The 17134-nt window shown below is 54.8% G+C and overlaps 2 protein-coding genes across 12 annotated transcripts in view; both read right to left on the bottom strand.

Annotated features, from left to right (window-relative positions):
* The window catches only part of AGO2 (argonaute RISC catalytic component 2), an 83886-nt gene extending 76028 nt beyond the window's left edge, over positions 1–7858 (bottom strand). Inside the window, exon 1 of one of the 2 annotated variants that reach the window (XM_087825526.1) lies at positions 7791–7852. In XM_087825526.1, coding sequence (XP_087681652.1) covers positions 7791–7812 — 22 coding nt within the window. In that variant the 5' untranslated portion in view covers positions 7813–7852. Of the gene's footprint in view, positions 1–7790 lie in introns of both variants that reach the window. The other variant, XM_087825524.1, reaches the window with a different exon arrangement.
* A 7795-nt stretch (positions 7859–15653) lies between these two features.
* The window catches only part of PTK2 (protein tyrosine kinase 2), a 164565-nt gene continuing 163084 nt past the window's right edge, over positions 15654–17134 (bottom strand). For all 10 annotated transcript variants that reach the window (XM_087825515.1, XM_087825520.1, XM_087825518.1 and 7 more), the window contains 2 exons: positions 17034–17114; positions 15654–16802 (listed from right to left, as the gene is read on the bottom strand). In XM_087825515.1, coding sequence (XP_087681641.1) covers positions 16590–16802; positions 17034–17114 — 294 coding nt within the window. In that variant the 3' untranslated portion in view covers positions 15654–16589. The remainder of the gene's footprint in view (positions 16803–17033; positions 17115–17134) is intronic.

Below are 17134 nucleotides of genomic sequence, written 5' to 3' on the forward strand. Positions count from 1 at the left end.
GCACCGGGAAGCCCTCGCGGGTTACTGAGCAGACGCCCCCAGCAAGGGCGCGGGGAAGCCCTCGCGGGTTACTGAGCAGACGCCCCCAGCAAGGGCGCGGGAAGCCCTCGCGGGTTACTGAGCAGACGCCCCCAGCAAGGGCACCGGGAAGCCCTCGCGGGTTACTGAGCAGACGTCCCCAGTAGGGCACCGGGAAGCCCTCACGGGTTACGGAGCAGACGCCCCCAGTAGGGCACCGGGAAGCCCTCGCGGGTTACTGAGCAGACGTCCCCAGTAGGGCACCGGGAAGCCCTCGCGGGTTACGGAGCAACGGCCACAGGGAAACCATCAGAGCTGCCCCTGGGGAAGAGCCTGCTATCTTCACACCAAAACCCAAAAGTGTCGAGGCCGCAGGAGCTCAAGCCTTCGGCTCCGACACCATGTGTGTGAACCACACGCAGGACAGAGGAACACGCTGGAGCACCTGGAAGATTCAGCCAGGGCTGGTTACGGACCAAGTCTAAAGCTGGTCGCTCAGCCAATAAACCTAAACCGTGAGAAGTGGGGGAGGGGAAAGGCGCCCGAGGCCGAGGGCAGGGTTAGGGGCAGAGACGGCCAACAGGCACAGGGTGTCTTTCCGGGGAGGGGACAAAAAGGCCCAAAATTAGATGGTGGTGATGTTTGCACTAGTCTGCGAAGGTACTAAAACCCACTGAGATTTACACTTAATGGGAATTGAATGGTACACAAACTGTACCTCAATAAAGCTGTTATTTTGAAAAGATATTGAAGACACATGTCAGCTAATCACAATATGGGCCTCAATCGGATCCCAATTCAATCAAGTGTTAAAATCCATAGCACATGAGAAGCTGGCAGGTGAGAGCACCACCTGTGTGGTCTAGGACGCTGGTCATGGCGGGGGTTGGGGTGTGGCACCGAGACAGGCATCCAGCCTTGCTTTATAAGTATCTTACGAGGCCTCTGTCACTAAAGATATGACTGGGTCTCATCAGAACAGGGGCTGGGGCGTGCGCTAAGGACCGTCACTCCTTCACTGTTCCCACCTGGTCCAGCTCAGCCCTTCCACGGTGGCCCCCTCCAGGCAGACTCGCAGTCTGTTAACACAGCAACCCAGGGGACCCACCTCCTCAGTCTGTTAACACAGCAACCCAGGGGACCCTTTTACAAACTCCCTCCCTCCTGGGCACAAAGTCCCTCCCAAGCCCATCCTGACTTCCTCACCTGCCTCCCTTCTTAAAGTCCTGGCGCCCAGCTCACCTTCTGAAAGCGCCTGCACTGACCACCATTCCACAGGCCCCACCCCTCCCAGGCCCCGGCCTGCCCCAGAGGCCTCCGTGGCCCACAGCCCAGACACGCCATCCTCACCTTCCTCCGAATGTCTGGTTCCCGCTGTCCCCTCTCTCCCACGAGCTCCTGACTTCATTCCCCACAGCTGTCGGCGCCCACAGCTCAAGGTGAGGCTGCCATCACCGGATTCAGACACCTTCTGAGTCCAATGAGAAGCTCCTGGAGTGAGCCACGTCTGAACACCTAACAAACGGCGCACTGCACTTAGGGCAGAGGGAACGTGGAGTCCCCAGAGACATCACCCCAGCCACCGACGGGGCCACTCTGGTCACGCTGTAGAAACCACAAGCAGGAGACTGTCTCACTGCCATCAGGGTGTGACTGGCCCAGCTGCTGGAGACCGAGCCTGGCGCCCCCTCGGCATGGCTCCTGTCCACGTGACCCCGCACAGGTCCCCCGGCCCAAGTCCCTCTGCGCGGCCTCACCGCACGCATGGAATTCAGGTCAGCTCTGGCGGCTCTGCCAGGAACGGGGCTCCGAGAGTCCGGTCCTTCCCCGCCCCGGGACAGCACTGTCGGAGACGGTGCTGAGCTCTCGCCCTCACCGCTGGCCAAGCACTGACCCAGAAGTCAACCAGGAGGGTCAAGTGGGCAGCAGGTGACACCTGGCCGAGTGCACGGGGCAGGGGGCGGGGCACCAGCGACTCGCGCGCGTCACCCCACCCGATCAAGGCACCCCCACCAGCAGGGACCCATTCCTGTGTGAGCAGGAGACTGAGGTTCCCAGGGGCTCAGTGAAAGCCCAGCCACGCGGCCAGGATTCGGGGAGGTCGCCCAGCCTGGAGCGCGGGCTGAGGGAGGCGGTTCACGGGACACCTCGCAACTCCCGGAGCTCCGGGCCCCCGATGCCCCGCGTTCGTCCAGTTACCTTCTCTCACTGCCTGGACCTTCCTTTGCTTCCTCCCCGCTTTTACTTGTTTTACTGCATTAACTCTTGTTCCTACGAGAAACCAATGACGCCACCACCTGCCAGCCAGAGCCCAGAACCTCCGTCTGTGGGGCCTGGGCACCCTCCCGTCACCCTTCAGCCGGCGTGTGGGCCGAGCTCCGACAGGACGGCGCCCGGGACGAGCACAGCGCCCTGCCCCGCCACCGCGTGTCCTGCAGTTACAGCACCGCTGACCCCCGGGCGGTCGACGGGGTGACAAGTCCCCAAGCAGGGGCCTCCCACCATCCAGGTTCAAGACGAGCGGGGTGGGGAACCGCGAGCCAGCCCTCTGGGCACAGGCTCCGCCACCACCAGCCCGCTGGTGTCAAGATAAACTCCCAGTGGGTCTGGCCTCTGAACCTCGGCGTTCCCACCTCCTCTGTGCAACTCTGTGGACCGGAGCTCAGAGCTGCGACACCCAAATAACCTGGAAAACCGCAAACCACCGCCCCTGCGACTCCCGGTGCGCCTCTCGGCATGGGCTCCGCTAGTGAGACAGGTGAGGGGCGACCTACAATCAGGGTCTGGCTGTCGCTAGAGGCTCTTGGAGATGGCACAGGCCCTTTTCCTGAGACGCCCTGGTGCCCCAGCACAGGCCCTGAGAAGCAGCCTCGGTCCCAATTCTCACAGACAAGCTGTACCCAGGGCACTATGGCACCAAAACCGGCAGCAGGCACACAGCAGGCAGGAGTGCCGTCCTTCCGCCGGACCTGAGCTTTCTCAGGAAAGGGAACACAGGTGACGTCACTCTGCGTCCACCACAGAACTCCTTGGGACATTCAGCCTCACCTTCTAGAAGTGGGTCCCCCAGAGCTGACCACCCCTCTCAGGGCTGTTTCCAGCATGAGCTCCTCCCTCCATCCCATTCCAACCAGGGTGCTCCCGGGGGCTGCTTTAGGCTCATTTCCCAACCCCCCAACTCCCAACATCAGGGGCCTCCAAGCCAGGGGGAGCACCTGGGCCATGTGCAGAGAGCAATCCCTGGGTCTCCAGGGCAGAGATGGGGAAAGCCTTCCGGCGATCCTGCGACCCGCTGCTGGGGTGGGGGCCAGGCTGCACCCCTCAGGGGCCCCCGGTTCCCTCACCCGGCATGGGCTGTGGGCAGGCTCTGAACCCCTCTATGCCTCACCTGGCCCTTGCCACCCCTTTCTCCAGCCCCAGCTCAGCCTCCAAGAGCCGCAAACTCACGTCCACATGCCACACGCAGCCCGGCTCCTGAAAGCCTGCTGGGCTTCCGCTCATGTTTCATTAACGTGTCACCAGCCGCCAGTAAGCAACGGGGACATAGCGTGACCTCACCCCGCGCCCCCACGAGGGTGCTGGTTCAAACACTGGACCCATGAAGGGGGCGACCAAGGCGAGAAGCAGCTGGCTCCCCTCAGCGTCCTCGGGCTGCTTTCTCTGGGGGGGCCCCTGGCTGGGTTCCAGGGAAGACAGGACAGACCCCAGCCCCTCACCCAGGGGTGAAGCTGCAGCTCAGCATGTCCCCTTCCACCCTCATGACAGCCGATTCTGCCTCATGACCCCATTTTCCAGGTACGAAAGCTGAGGCCAGTGTCACAGAGCTGGCGGGGGTGGTGTGGGGCCCAGGCGTTAGTGGACACCCCTGCTAACTCCTTACCTGGTAAGTGCAGAAGGGACCAAACCTGGCCCTGAGCCAGGGCGTGGTGTTCTGGGTGCCGAGCCCACGCGGGCCCTCACCCAGCCACAGCGCCTCCCCCAGGGGCCCCTCCCCCGCTTCCTAAGGCCAGTCTGCTCTGGCCACACTGCCCGCGCCCAGCACGCCGGGCCTTTCCCCACCCTCCCGAGTGCCCTTCAGGCTTTGAGGGTCTTACACGTCTGAAGCCCCTGAGAGGGAAACACCTCGCCCTGCCCCAGCCCTTCACCTGTGGCCCATCCCCCTGCGAACATCTCGGGTTCAGACGGCCAGGGCAGCCACCGCGGCACAGCTCCGCCGAAAGGCAGGCGGCCGGGCAGGGCTGTTGGGAGAGGAGGGCCCAGAGGACCAGCAGTAATTCCAGGCTTTTAAACTTTGAGAGGAAAAAAACCCAGAAAAAAACGTGTTGCTTGACATTTTAACTGGCCAGAGGGAAGCAGTGGGGGAGGGGTCAGGACGCGGGGGGCAGGGTTACGTCGGGCCGGCTCCCGCTGCGGGCGGGGCCGCAAGGTGGGGAAGAAGAGTCACTTATCTGAGTGATGAGAACAGACACACCAGTGGCACGAGAGCCACCAGGGTCACCCATGTTGTGCCCACATTTAGAGCGTCCCTTCTGCTGGAAGACAGGGTACCACTGCAAGTGGGGGTCACAGACAAAAAGTGACCCGTTCAGAAACACTGCTGGCAATAAATGAGTCACGATTAAAACCACAAGCAGCCGGGTCTCCAATCAGGGACCACACAACAGAGGGACCCTGACCGAAGGGCTCTGTCTAGAACCTACTAGAGACAAGACTGGGGGGATGGCCATGCTCTGAAGAGAGAAGTTTATAACTTCAATGGCTTTAAGGTCAAGAGCTGGGGAAGCGGGAGAGGCCAGCTTAGTATCTAAAGAGCCTCAACAGACATAAACCAAACTTATGTGAACTTTTATTACAACTCAGGGTCCCAAACAACCCACTGTAAGCATGCTCTCGAGATGAGAGAAAGTGACCTCGCGGGGATGGGTGACACGGCGCCGGTTTAGAGCCCCAGCCCTCAGGCATGCCTGCAGTGCTGGGGGCAGGTGACAGGTCTGGGGCTCGCTTCGAAATACTTCTGCAAAGAAAAAGGAGCGGGCATATGGGGCAAATGTGGGAAATCTCGGTAACTGTTGAAGCTGCCGATGGAAGCGAGGGCTTTGTACTAGTCACACAACCGTGTATTTTAGATTAGTTTACAGTGGAAACTATTTTTAAAAATCAAGTGCTACATTTTGAAGGCTCACAGCAACAGCTCAAGAAACAAAAATGTATTTTGTCAAACGGGCACATTACAGGAGAGCTGAATAACTCATGAAAAATAAACCATAGGCATAATAAGAATATTCTGCTTAAGACCATGTAGGCTCTAGAAGTTGAAGCTTTTTACATCTTTTTCTTACCCCCTTGTTTAAATGCTCTCAAGACACGTAACAGATCCAAGGGGACTTTGTACAACTACCCAACCTTCCAGCTGGGCAGAGCTGTGATGGCCCGTGCGCACCATGAGGGGACCCGCTCACATCCCCACGGAGATAACAGAGGGTGGGGGAGAAGTGGGGTGCAGGAGTTAGATTCCAGGTGAAAGCTATTTATTCTCAGAGTCAGGGACCTCTTCAGACAACTCTCAAGCCTTTGGGTCTCAGAGGCTACTTTGTAGCAAATCTGGGAGGGGGGTAACACAGTTAAGCTCAGTGAAACCAATAATCCCCTTGCAGAAGGCATTTGCTCAGAGAGTCTAAGATCTTCCAGTGGTTTTTAAAAAAAACCTAATTTATTCGCCTATGAAGGTTCAGGGCCACCGGAGAACCCATCCATCCCAAACCATAAACTCTTTCCAGTAGTTCAAAAATCTAGGAAACAGCAACATACCTAACTTTAGAGTCCACATAGTAATTCACACATGTAACAGCATTTGTAAAAGGCATAAATTAATTTACTTGGTAAGTTGTTTCATAAGTGTATTAAAATCGGAAGGAGCAAAACTATCTGTAATTTTCATACAATCCAGACCAAATGTCTTCTTGTTACCCTAAATTAGGAAACACACTTGAAAGTTTCATTGAAAAGACTCTATTCCAAAAATTCCTTTTAAACAAAATTAAAAGGCTTAATGTGTAGAATAAGACACAGCCTCACAGCTGTGTAATTACAGCTCACTCCTGCAGCCGGGAAGCTGGCTCCGGCCCATCCTGCCGTTAGCTGAGAACTATCCTACAGACCCATTTATTTTCTCAAGCAAAGCTGTCCTGATTCCAGGGCAGGTTTATGTCCCCACCACGTGGGCCACAATACAGAGGCCTACACCACAGCAAGAGTCTTCCAAAGCAGTTAGTGACCAGAAGTGAGCTTGGAGTTTGGGGGAACCAAAGCATTTGTTAAAAAATGAAATAGGAAATATCACAGTGCAGAGCACATAGTAAGGCAAGCCGTGCCTCTTGAGCTGTTTCCACACTACCTGTGTGAGCCCACGCAACAACTTAGTCCAGGTGGAACAGGTATTTCTTACTGTGGGTCAAGGCCAAGAAACTGGCAGCCGCTCCTCTAAGGGGAGTGTAGAGAGAGTCAGCCTGGGGGTCAGGCGGACTGGCCTAACGCTTGCTGGCCCTGTGACCTTGGCAAAGTCTTAACCTCTCTGAGCCTCTGTTGTCTACCTTTAAAATGAACACCACCAACTTAGCAAGCCGCCGTGGCTTCAAGGATGTAAAACAACACAACAGCTTGACCTTCTTCAAGGTTCTTCACTTCTTCCCCGGCCTTCAACTTTTAAACCCAGTATCTGAAAGCACATGCAGTGCAGAGGCCAACGCCGGCGGGAGGGTTCAGCTGGGAGCGCCTCGGCAGTATGCGGGGACCGCCCCGCATTTCAAGGCGGAGGGCCACCCCCAGAGCCTCGGAAGCCAAATCTGCCCCCGAGACCGTGACAACAGAGACCAGGAACCTTCCCCACAAGTCACCTCCCCGAGTCTTTAGTCACTTTGCTGAGCGGTCGGTCAGGCTCAGCCCTGGAGAAGCTCCTAACGAACTGACGCCAGAAAACACACTCGGAGGCCCAGGCCCAGCCTGCGGACCGGCGGCGGCCCCGGGGCCGAGCATGGGGCCTCCGCGCCGCCCCGGGGTCCGGGCGTCGGCCAGACCGGCTGGGACCCGGCGGACAAAGGCACAGGCAGTGCCCGCGCGAGCGCCCGGGCAGCGGGACACTGCGGGGCCACGTGCCGGCGGGGTCGGGAGAGCGGCCGCCTCGCAGCACTGGGCCCTCGTCTGGGCCGGCGAGCCAGCCGCCTTTCGGGCCGAGCATTTAAATGGGGGGGGGCTGCTTGTAGCACTTTAAATTTTTTTAGAACTTTTCCAAAGAAAGAGAGGCTGACGCGGGGGGGGGTCCTGGGGAATCGACACGCGCCCCTCGGGCACAGCGGGAGCGCGGGCGGCGCTCGGCCCGGGCCGGGGGCCGCCGCCCGCCCCCCGCGGCTGCGCCCTGACCGCGCGGGGCCGCACACGCTCCTCGGAGGGGCCGCCGCGAGCGAACCGAAACCGGGCGCGCTCCAGGCCGCCGCCCGGCCCGCCCCGCGCCCCCGCCTCCCCCGGGGCCCAGGCGCGGGCCTCGGGCCTACACGCGCCTCCCGCCCGCCCGGCCCGAGAGCCAGCGCGGGGCCCGGAGGCGCCGAGGGCGCGGGAGGCCGGGCCGCGCGCCCCCGACGACTCGGCCCGGGGGCCCGACCCAGGCCCCGGCCCCCGCCCGCCCGGCCCGCACCGCCCCCGCCAACCGCCCCCCGCCCCCGCCCCCGCCCGGCGCCGCGGGAGGAGCGCGAGCGGCCGCCGGGCCCGCGCGGACTCACCGGGGCCGGCTCCCGAGTACATGGCGGCGCCGCCGAGGGCTCCGGCCGAGAGGCGGCCGCGCGCCACGGGCCCCGACGCCGCGAGCGAGCCGCCGGCCGCACGATCCACCCGCGCGGCCGCCTCGCCAAACAGGTTTACCCGACGCGGCCGGGCGGCGGCGGAGGCGGCGGGCGCGGGGAGGGCGGGGCGCGGGGCGGGGCGGGGGCGGGAGACGGGGCGCGGGGCGGGGCGCGGGGCGGGGCGCGCGCGTCGGGGGCCCGCTGGGGACTCCTCGGTCCGCGGCCGCTGGGCGGGCGGGCGGGGCCCCGGGAGCGCCGCGGGGCGGGGCCGCGGGCGGGGGCGGGGGGCCCCTCGCAGCCACTCAGAGGGGCGACGTGGCCTCGGGGGCGGAGCGAGGCCCGGCCGCGTCCCCGCCCGAGACTCGGGAGAAAGACGGAAACGCGGCCGGGTTTCCCGCCGCCTCCCCCGCGTGGGCCCGGCTCTGGCCGCCGGGAGTGGGGGGCCCGGCCCCCGCCACGTCGCCCCTCCCGGGCGGTGTCCGTCCGCGCGGCCGCCCGTGCTGGGCCCCGCAGCCCTCGCCCGGCTCTTTTGTTAAGTTATTAACGGAACCGGGACGTCGGCGGCCGGCTTCCGACCCGGAGCGTGAGCCCCCAGCTCGACCCCGCCGCCACCTCCCGGCCAAGCACCAGGCGACCCGTGTGAAACACTTAGTAAGTTTCGGTAAATGTTCGCCGCCGCGGGCGACGCGAGCGCAGACGCTGCCCGCGCCCCCCGCGCGCCCCGCGCTCCGCCCCCGCCATGCCCCCCGCGCGCCCCCGGCCCCGCGGCCGCGCCGGGCTGTCCCCTCCGGCCCGCGCCTCCGCCCCCGCCCGACGCGCCCCGCCCCCCGCCCCCCGCCGCCTCTCCCCGGGCAACCCCCCGCCGCCCCCGCCCCCGCCGCGGCGCACCGAGGCCCGGGCGCGCGCCGCCTCGCTCCACCCTCGCCGGCCCCGCCTCCACCCTCGGCTGGGAGCATCGGCACGTCGGGTGCAGGGGCTGCAGCCCAGGGTGACGCGCAGATGAACCGGAGACCTGCCCTCCGAGCCCAGTAGGTGTATTACTAGTTCTTTGCAACCCCAAGGGCATCCCCAAAATAAGTGCCGTAAAAAGCCAGCATTTCCTCCAGAGAGAAACTTAAAGTGACATTAGTCTCCAAACTAACCATGGCCATGACCGGGAGCGAGTCGTGGCCCGTCCTTCCCTCTGAGGCTCCCCCAGCACCTCCGCTCTCACGGTGGACCGCGGGCCGGAGAAGCCCCTGAAATTACTTTCCTCCTTGACCGGCTCTCCGCCCGGCAGTCACCTCCTGTGAACACAGGTCTGATTTTGTGCCCGCTTTGCTCAAAACCCTTCATTGGCTCCCCGTCTCCATCTGCATGTGGCCCAAGCCCCGCACTTGGTTTCCGAAGCCCTGCCTGCTTCCCTAGCTCCCACCTCACCTTCCTCAGGCGCTTTCTCGGCGTTATTGTGAGAGTGGGTCTTGGCACAGTCATTTGGAAACCAGTGTGTGGTGGTGCCTGGAAGAGCTGGCCGCGGGGCCCTAGCTGGACAGATGCGGCTGTGGGGGGATGCTGGTCTGGACAGGCCTGGGAGCCCGGGGCGCGTACCACGAACAGCTCGGGAGAGCTGCACTTGTCCACAAAGGGGGGTCCAGCCTGACAGTGAGCCCCCTTCAGCTAAGCACAACCCGCATCACAACAGTGTTGGGTGAAAGAAGCTACAAGCCACATATGGTTCCATGTTCCAAAACAGGGCTCAAGGTTGCGTAATTAACAGTAAAAACCTAAGGAAAGACAGGATACTAGTTACCATGAGCTTCAGAATGGTGGGTACTGGGGGGGGGGGGGTTGTGCTCTGACCAGAGAGGCCCTGGGGCTGTGGGGGTGGGGCACTCTCCCTCCATTGGCAAGTCTCTTAAGCTGCATTTATGGTTTGTGTACTTTTCTGTGCCTTTGCTATGTTTCACAACTGAGACATTTTAACCATGACTGTCGTCACTCTGCTGTCTGTGAACCTCTACACCAGCAGTTTTCAGCCTATGTGCCGCAGTACTCTGGCTTGCCACAAGAATTTTTAAAATATGCAATACCTGTTTAGTCAGGGGCACTGACCTCTTTTCCCTTAGATTGTCAAATAAAAAATGACAACAGCCCGGCCAGGTGTGGCTCAGCAGTTGAGCATCTGCCTAGGATCCAGGAGATTGAGGTTCAGTTCCAGGGCAGGGCACATGCTGGGGTTGTGGGCTCGATCCCCAGTAGGGGGCCTGCAGGATACAGCCAATCAATGACTCTCATCATTGGTGTGTCCCTCTCTCCCTCTCTCTCTCCCCCTTCCTTTCCTCTCTCTGAAATCCATAAAGATATATTTAAAAAAAAATAACAACAGCCAACGTAACAATGGCTGGTGGTGTGAATAAAAATACCTTTTTTTTTGTCAGATAGGCAAAAATATATATTTTTTGGTGTGCTGGAGAATTTTAGCAATTAGTGCATGTGTGACACAAGATGAAAAAGGTTGAGACTCGCTGCTCTACACCATGCACGGTGTTGCCTCCCCCAAATCTCCGAATGACTCACAGGCCTCACGCCTGCGGCTGCTACTGTAACATCTGGTCTCAGAAAGAAAGCAGGTTCCTGCCTTTCTGCTGGACTCTCTGCTTCTGAGCACACACATGGGGTTAAGTTTGTTGCCAGGGTTCCTTTGCAGAAGGTCAGGCCACACAGTGCCTCCCAGGCACGCACTTCTTTGTGTCGCTTCCCCGCCTAGAACACGTGCGACCCCTGCTGGTGGAGGGGTGCTGTCACCACCCTGCCTGCCTCCTGATGCCCAACACCCGGGGACATGTCTCCCAAGTGCCCACCTCTCCCAGACTTAACCCTCCAACTCCCCTACCCCCACCCAGCTCCGGGGCCACAAAGTCAAACCAAGTTCCTCCTCTGGACCTGCTCTTCCTCCTATATCCCTGCATGGCCAGCACTCACCATCCATGAGGACAACCCCACGCCCTTTGCCTGCTCCCTCTCCTGCAAGCAGTGGTGCACTCAATCCACTTAATCAAGTCCAGCAGATTCTGGCTGTGACAGGGCTCTCCAGGCCCCTCCCACTGCTGCTGCCAACTCCTCCAGCCCTTCGTCCAACACTTGGATGTTGACCAGACAGGGCTGACTCGCAGGTCCTCTGGGGGCCAGTCTCTCTCCTTGGCACAATTCATTGCTCTGTATTTGGGGGTTCCTATGCTAAGACTGCAGGGTCCCCCGTGCTGGTCAGCCTCAAGTTTGCATGTCGGGTGCTGTGGTCCATACCAGTAACATGCTCTAGAGGCCAAGGCAGGGGAGGTGGCCACAGCGCCATCCTGTGGTCATCACACCCACAATGCTCTCAATTCTGAGGCACTTAGTTTCTTCAAGATCAAAACTAATCAGTTCCAAAAATATGCACATGATAAAAGAGGGGTCAGGAGGTCAAATAAATTGGGAAGCACTGAGTTAAACACTAAACAGACTTACTCTTATTGATAACAAGCCTTCTCAGAGCCTTTAACAGAACATTGAGAATCAGGATTCCACAAAGAGGAAGGAGGGGAACAGACCGTTTGCAGCCTGTCCCAAACCCACTTGGCAACAGAAGGCTTTTTATCACAGGGTACCTTCAGGTTCCATGGAGCACACTTTGGGAAACACGGAGGTAGAAATCTTCCATGATCCCTTCCAGCTCTAATGCTCAAAGATTCTTTGAATAAAAATATTGGCTGACAGGCTGAATTAAAAACCCAAGAGCATGGTTGTGGATTGACAAATATTTCTATCATAGTAGGAACAAAATACATACCTAAGTAATTTCTGCACACGAAACCCAACATGACATAGAAACCACTTAGTTTGAACACATAAATCACTTTGCCTTTGTTTTTTGCACCCAACAGAGGCTAAGTCAAGAGTCCTGAGTATGCAAGCAAGCAGGGCCACACATCCAGGGGACACAAGGTCCTCTAGGGTAGTCCTTTCCTCTGCATCATGAGGAAAGGACAGCCAAGAAGTCACTAACACAAAGACACTGAAAAATTAACTGTAAATGAACAGCAAATTGAAATGTGAACACAAAACTTAAGTAGAAAATCTGTGGGACCCAGGGCTAGGCAAGCAGCTCTTAGACTTGACATTAAAAGCAGAGTCCATAGAAGAAAAACGGACACATCAAACTTCATCAGAATTAAAGCTGCTGCTCTGTGAGAGTCCCCGTTAAAGGGGTAAAATGACAAGCTGTAGTGGGAGAAAATACCTGCATACCAGAATCTGACAAAGGAATAATATGTAGAGTATACAAAGAACTCTCAAGTGCAACAGGAGAAAAGCAAACTGCATTTAACTTTTTAAAAATATGTTTTTATTGATTTCAGAGAGAGGAAGGGAGAGGGAGAGAGAGAAACATTGATGATGAAAGAGTCATTGATCGGCTGCCTCCACGCTCCCTACTGGGGATCGAGCCTACAACCCAGGCATGTACCCCAACAAGGAATCGAACCGTGACCTCCTGGTTCATGGGTGAACGCTCAACCGCTGAACCACACCGGCCAGGCGCAAACTGCATTCAGAACATGGGCAAAAGGCCTGGAGAGATTTTCACCAAAGAGGGACCTCAGGGCTAAGGGGCACATGAAAACATCACTGACCATTAGGGAAATGCAATGCTCATCTATCAGAGTGGCTAAAGTAAAAACAGTGACAGTATGTGCCCAATGCCATTGAGACTTGCTTATGTCATGAGTTACAAATTCAAGTGCATATTCCTCAAAGATCTTGGGATGAATGTGGATGTAAAGGGTGCAGCTTGCAGCATTTCCTGGAGTCAAAAGAGATAGATAAAAGCTATTTTAAGGGGGCTGGGGAGAGGTAAAAGTGGGTAATGGGGGATTTGATGGTGACAGAAGGAGACTTGACTTGGGGCGGGGAGCACACAATACAGTGTGCAGATGATGTATTATAGAACTGTACACCTGAAACCTATATAATTAGCCAATGTCACCTCAATAAATTAAATTTAAAAAGCTATTTTTCACTTTGGGAGAAACCATGAATTAAACATATACTATTTATCAAAGGGAGTAAAGCATGTAATAATGTAAACAAGTATCAATTTTTAACTCTCCCCAACACTCTTTTATACTGTGATTCTTATCATCTAGCATGATGTTTCTTTGAAATAATCAACTGATCAACTGTCATTTAATAAGGATTTTGGCTCTAAGGCAAATATTTTAAAGTTAATCATCATTCTATATACAATTGACAAAAATGAAACAAAATGAAACATCAAAAATCTAGGAATAAATCTTATAAAAGACATTCACAACCTCTGCACAGAAATCTATAAAACATTTCTGAGTTTAATAAGACCTAAATGAATGGAGGGAGACAGCATGCTCCTGTATTGGGACTCATTAATGTAAAGATGTCCCCTGTCCCCAAACTGACCTATAGATTCAATGCAATTTCAATAGGTTTGTTTTTTTGTTTGGGTGGGGGGGATGTTTGACAAACTTATTTTACAATTTATGTGGAAATGTAAAGGGCAAAAATAACCAAGTCACTCTTGAGAAAGCAGCAGGTGGTGGAACTCGGCCTATCAGGTTATGAGGACTCGTGAACCCACGATTATTATGATAGACCAACGGGAGAGGAGAGAGGTCAGAAGGTGTGTGGACACTGGATGGATGATGAAGTTAGGACCTCAAAGCAATGGGGGAAGGATGGGCTTTCTGATTAATGGTGCTGGGACAACTGTTCGTCCATATGGAAAAATGCATCAAAACCCAATTCCAGGTGGATGACAGATGACATGCAAAAGCAGAACAGTAGCCCTGATCTGTGTGGCTCAGCTGGTTGGGTGCCACCCCTGCACCAAAAGGTTACTGGTTTGATTCTGTCAGGGCACATGCCTGGGTTTTGGGTTCAATACCGGGTTGGGGTTTTGCAGGAAGCAGCCAATCCACGTCTCACTCTCACATGGATGTTTTTCTCTTTCCCTCTCCCTTCCTCTCTCTTTAAAAAGCAATAAAAATTAAAAAAAAAAATCTTAAAAAAAAAAAAGCCCAAAAGAAAATATCATGAAAAAGAAAAATTAGAGGACTCACTACACTGTCAAGGCTCGGTATAAAGTGACAGCCATGCAGATGGTGTGGCTCCTGCAGAAAAGGTCTTTCCTGAGACTGGTATCAAATGTTCTTTTGTTTAGAGCCTCCAGGTCTCACCCAATATAGTCAGAAAGGTCTGGGGGGACATAAAAATATTAATTCATCTGTACCTTTGCCAATAAAATGTTTTTAAAATTCAAGTTTTTTATCACTTCTTTACATAAACGTATGTCAAACTCTTAGAGCTGCAAATCTAGGTTGGTTGATTTATGGAAAACGAAAGCCAAGCCCTTCCTCCTTGTCACACAGCTCAGCCAAACAAAAACCCTTTTGATTGGAAGGTGACTTCGTTCGAGAATTCAAATGCATTTCCAGGAATATTCTGGAATCCACTGAGAATTAAGGGATGAATGTATTTTATAAGATAGGTTACTAAAAGCAGCCCAGATTAAATTGATAGAGGTCTATGGTAATTAATGTATCTATTACATAGTATGTCCCAAGAGCAAGAGAATAAGTCAACATGGTCTTTAACGGGACTTAGTTTATGGTATAACACAATGTGACACGTATCTGGAGTAACCTGCTTATGAAGCGAGGAGTATGACAGGCACGGATCTCCTTTGGTAAATGTGTGTGACTGTTAGTACTGATGTGTACTTTGGGCTTTTGAGATTAATTAAATGAGAATCACATATAAAAATCAAGTAACTCCATTCATTTAGTTACAAATCACGACTGGATTTTCCTATGGATTTAAAGAAATCTTACGGATTTTAAGCGATTGCTTAAAAACAATTGCTCTGGCAGCTCACATCTCGCACTTACTTTTTGCTGTTTGGTGCCTAATGTGAAGTATTTGATAAGACGAAATAAGATGAGGGCTGATTAATGCCCATCCAATACGAAAGAGACTGTGGAAGTTTGAGCTGGGTTTTAGCCAATGTATCTTGAAGAAGATCCCAAAAAACAATACAGTGAGGTTTCAGTTATCAATGTCACTGTGTCAACTCTCTGAAGGGCCTTTCTCTTTCCACCTGGTGACATGCCAACTAGGGTGAGTCCTGAGGTGTGGCTGTCATGGCTGGGAGGGAGGAGGGCCCCTGGCTTCTAGTGAGTGGAGGCCAGGCATGCTGCTAAGCACCCTGCAGTCCATAGGGCAGCCCCTTGAGCTTGTCCAGGTGCAGTCAATGTCACATAACCCCAGCAGGAACTGGTGTGCATGCAGGAAAACCTGGATTCACCTGGGGGACATTTCCTCCAGTCCCCTCCCCCTGGAAGCCCTGGTCTTGGCCTAACCCTTCTGAGTCCCCAGTTCTATCTGCTTTGCTCCATGTCCAGGGTGGGTCTGGGGGACCCACTGCTGACAGTTCCCTTCACATGGGGACTCTGGAGAAGTGGTGTCCCCAAGGCTGGAGATACATGATGACACCAGGATTGCCCAGGGACTCCCTTCATGGGTGACATGGCCCCTATCTTGTTTTCTGCATTTACTAAGATGGAGCGAACAGGTGACTTGTAAAGGCCGCCTTTCTGTGGTAGTAACCTTGACTTGTCTAGAAGGCAAAGAAAGAAAAGAAACTGATAAATTACTGAGAGCTTTCCTGTGTGTTACTTCATCTGACAAGTCACCTGAAAAGTTTTAAATGGTTTGAAGGAAAAGAACGAAAAGAAAGGCGATTATACTGGAACCTTTACTGGTAACACCTTTTTAATAGGTCAAAGTAACTGTACAGTTCATTATATTCTTCCTGAGAATAATTTATATCCCCCAACAAACTAAAGGGAGGGTGTAGTTCTCAAAGGTACTGAGCAGAGTAGGTGGTAGCTGGACAGCAGAGAGCACTGTCTCTCGGTTTGCTGACCCCCTCCTGGGAAGACAGACACAAGGAAGGTTAGTGAGCTCCAGCGGCTGTAAAATAGTCAACATGGCTTTACTCTTTCTTTATAAATTATATAAAAATGGAAACGGAGACGGTTCCAGAACCTCTTCTCAATGCAGTTTGGAGGGGCTCTGGTACAAAGCATTTCTGCTCCCAAAGAACATTGCTACAAAAACTGGCACATTATTCTGGTGAAAAGAGTGTTTTTAGTGTGTTCTACAGCTAGTTTCCAAACACTTCACAGACCCACGTGAAAGGAAAAGGCAGAAAAAATGAAAGGGCTGTAGTTCTTTTTCTGAAATGACTCAAGTCTTCAAAATATAGCTTTTATATTCTTTCTTTGTAAAGTGGTATCAGCATATTGCAACCGAAGTGCTCTGCCGACCGCAAACGTTCCAGTCTGGGTACTACTGGATCGCCCCTCATCCTCTTGCTTCCCAGCAAGTTCTGGCTGTTCCCATGGAAACATATCCTACAGTCTCTTCATGATCCCTAAAAGCTTCTCATGGACAGTTTCATTCTCAGAAAACCACCACATTTTGGATCCTGGACTTTTCTGAACATCATGATTCAAAAAAAAAACAAAAAATGAATCCAAATCAAAATGTGGTTAAACTTATGAGAGATTATCAACCAGCTGTCAGGTCAAAAGTGTTGGTGCGGTCAGTGCTGGCACTGAGGATGGCGTCCCTGGCTGCTGGTGGCACACGGACAGATGTTGGAAAGAAGCAAGGGGCTCCTTGGGCTCAGTGTGGTCTCGTCTGCCCCAGCATCTTCAGTCTGGCCTGGTCAATGACGTCCAGCAAGTTCTTGGCATCTACGGCCAGGGCATGAGCAGCAGTCAGCATCTGCTTCTTGTACTCCTGCTGCAGGCTGGTCATGACGTACTGCTGGGCCAGCTTCATCTTGTTGATGAGCTCGCCTAGGTCTGAGTTCAGCAGCTTCTGGGCCATCTCGATCTGGAAGGATGAGAGAGGTCAGGAGAGTCGCTCCAGTGAGCTTTTCTGGGGATTTTCATGTACCTCTTAGGTGCCACCAGGAGAAAAGACATTCTTTTCAGCCCTTAAAAGCCATGGGATGTGAGTCACTGCACAGTGAGGAGCTACCAAGGGTATTGTTTAAACTGCATAAGCATGGATCCAACCCAGGGTGTCCCCACCTGCATGTCCCAGAGCAGGTGCTGTGCCTACCTCACGGTGAGTGCTGGCTGGCAGGCTGGGGATGGTCTCATCCACAGTGGCCAACAATGTCCGCAGGGCCAGGCCGACTTCCTACCAACAGGACCACATGG

The sequence above is a fragment of the Miniopterus natalensis genome, chromosome 16, assembly GCF_054644295.1.
Source record: "Miniopterus natalensis isolate mMinNat1 chromosome 16, mMinNat1.hap1, whole genome shotgun sequence".
NCBI classification, from domain to species: domain Eukaryota; kingdom Metazoa; phylum Chordata; class Mammalia; order Chiroptera; family Miniopteridae; genus Miniopterus; species Miniopterus natalensis.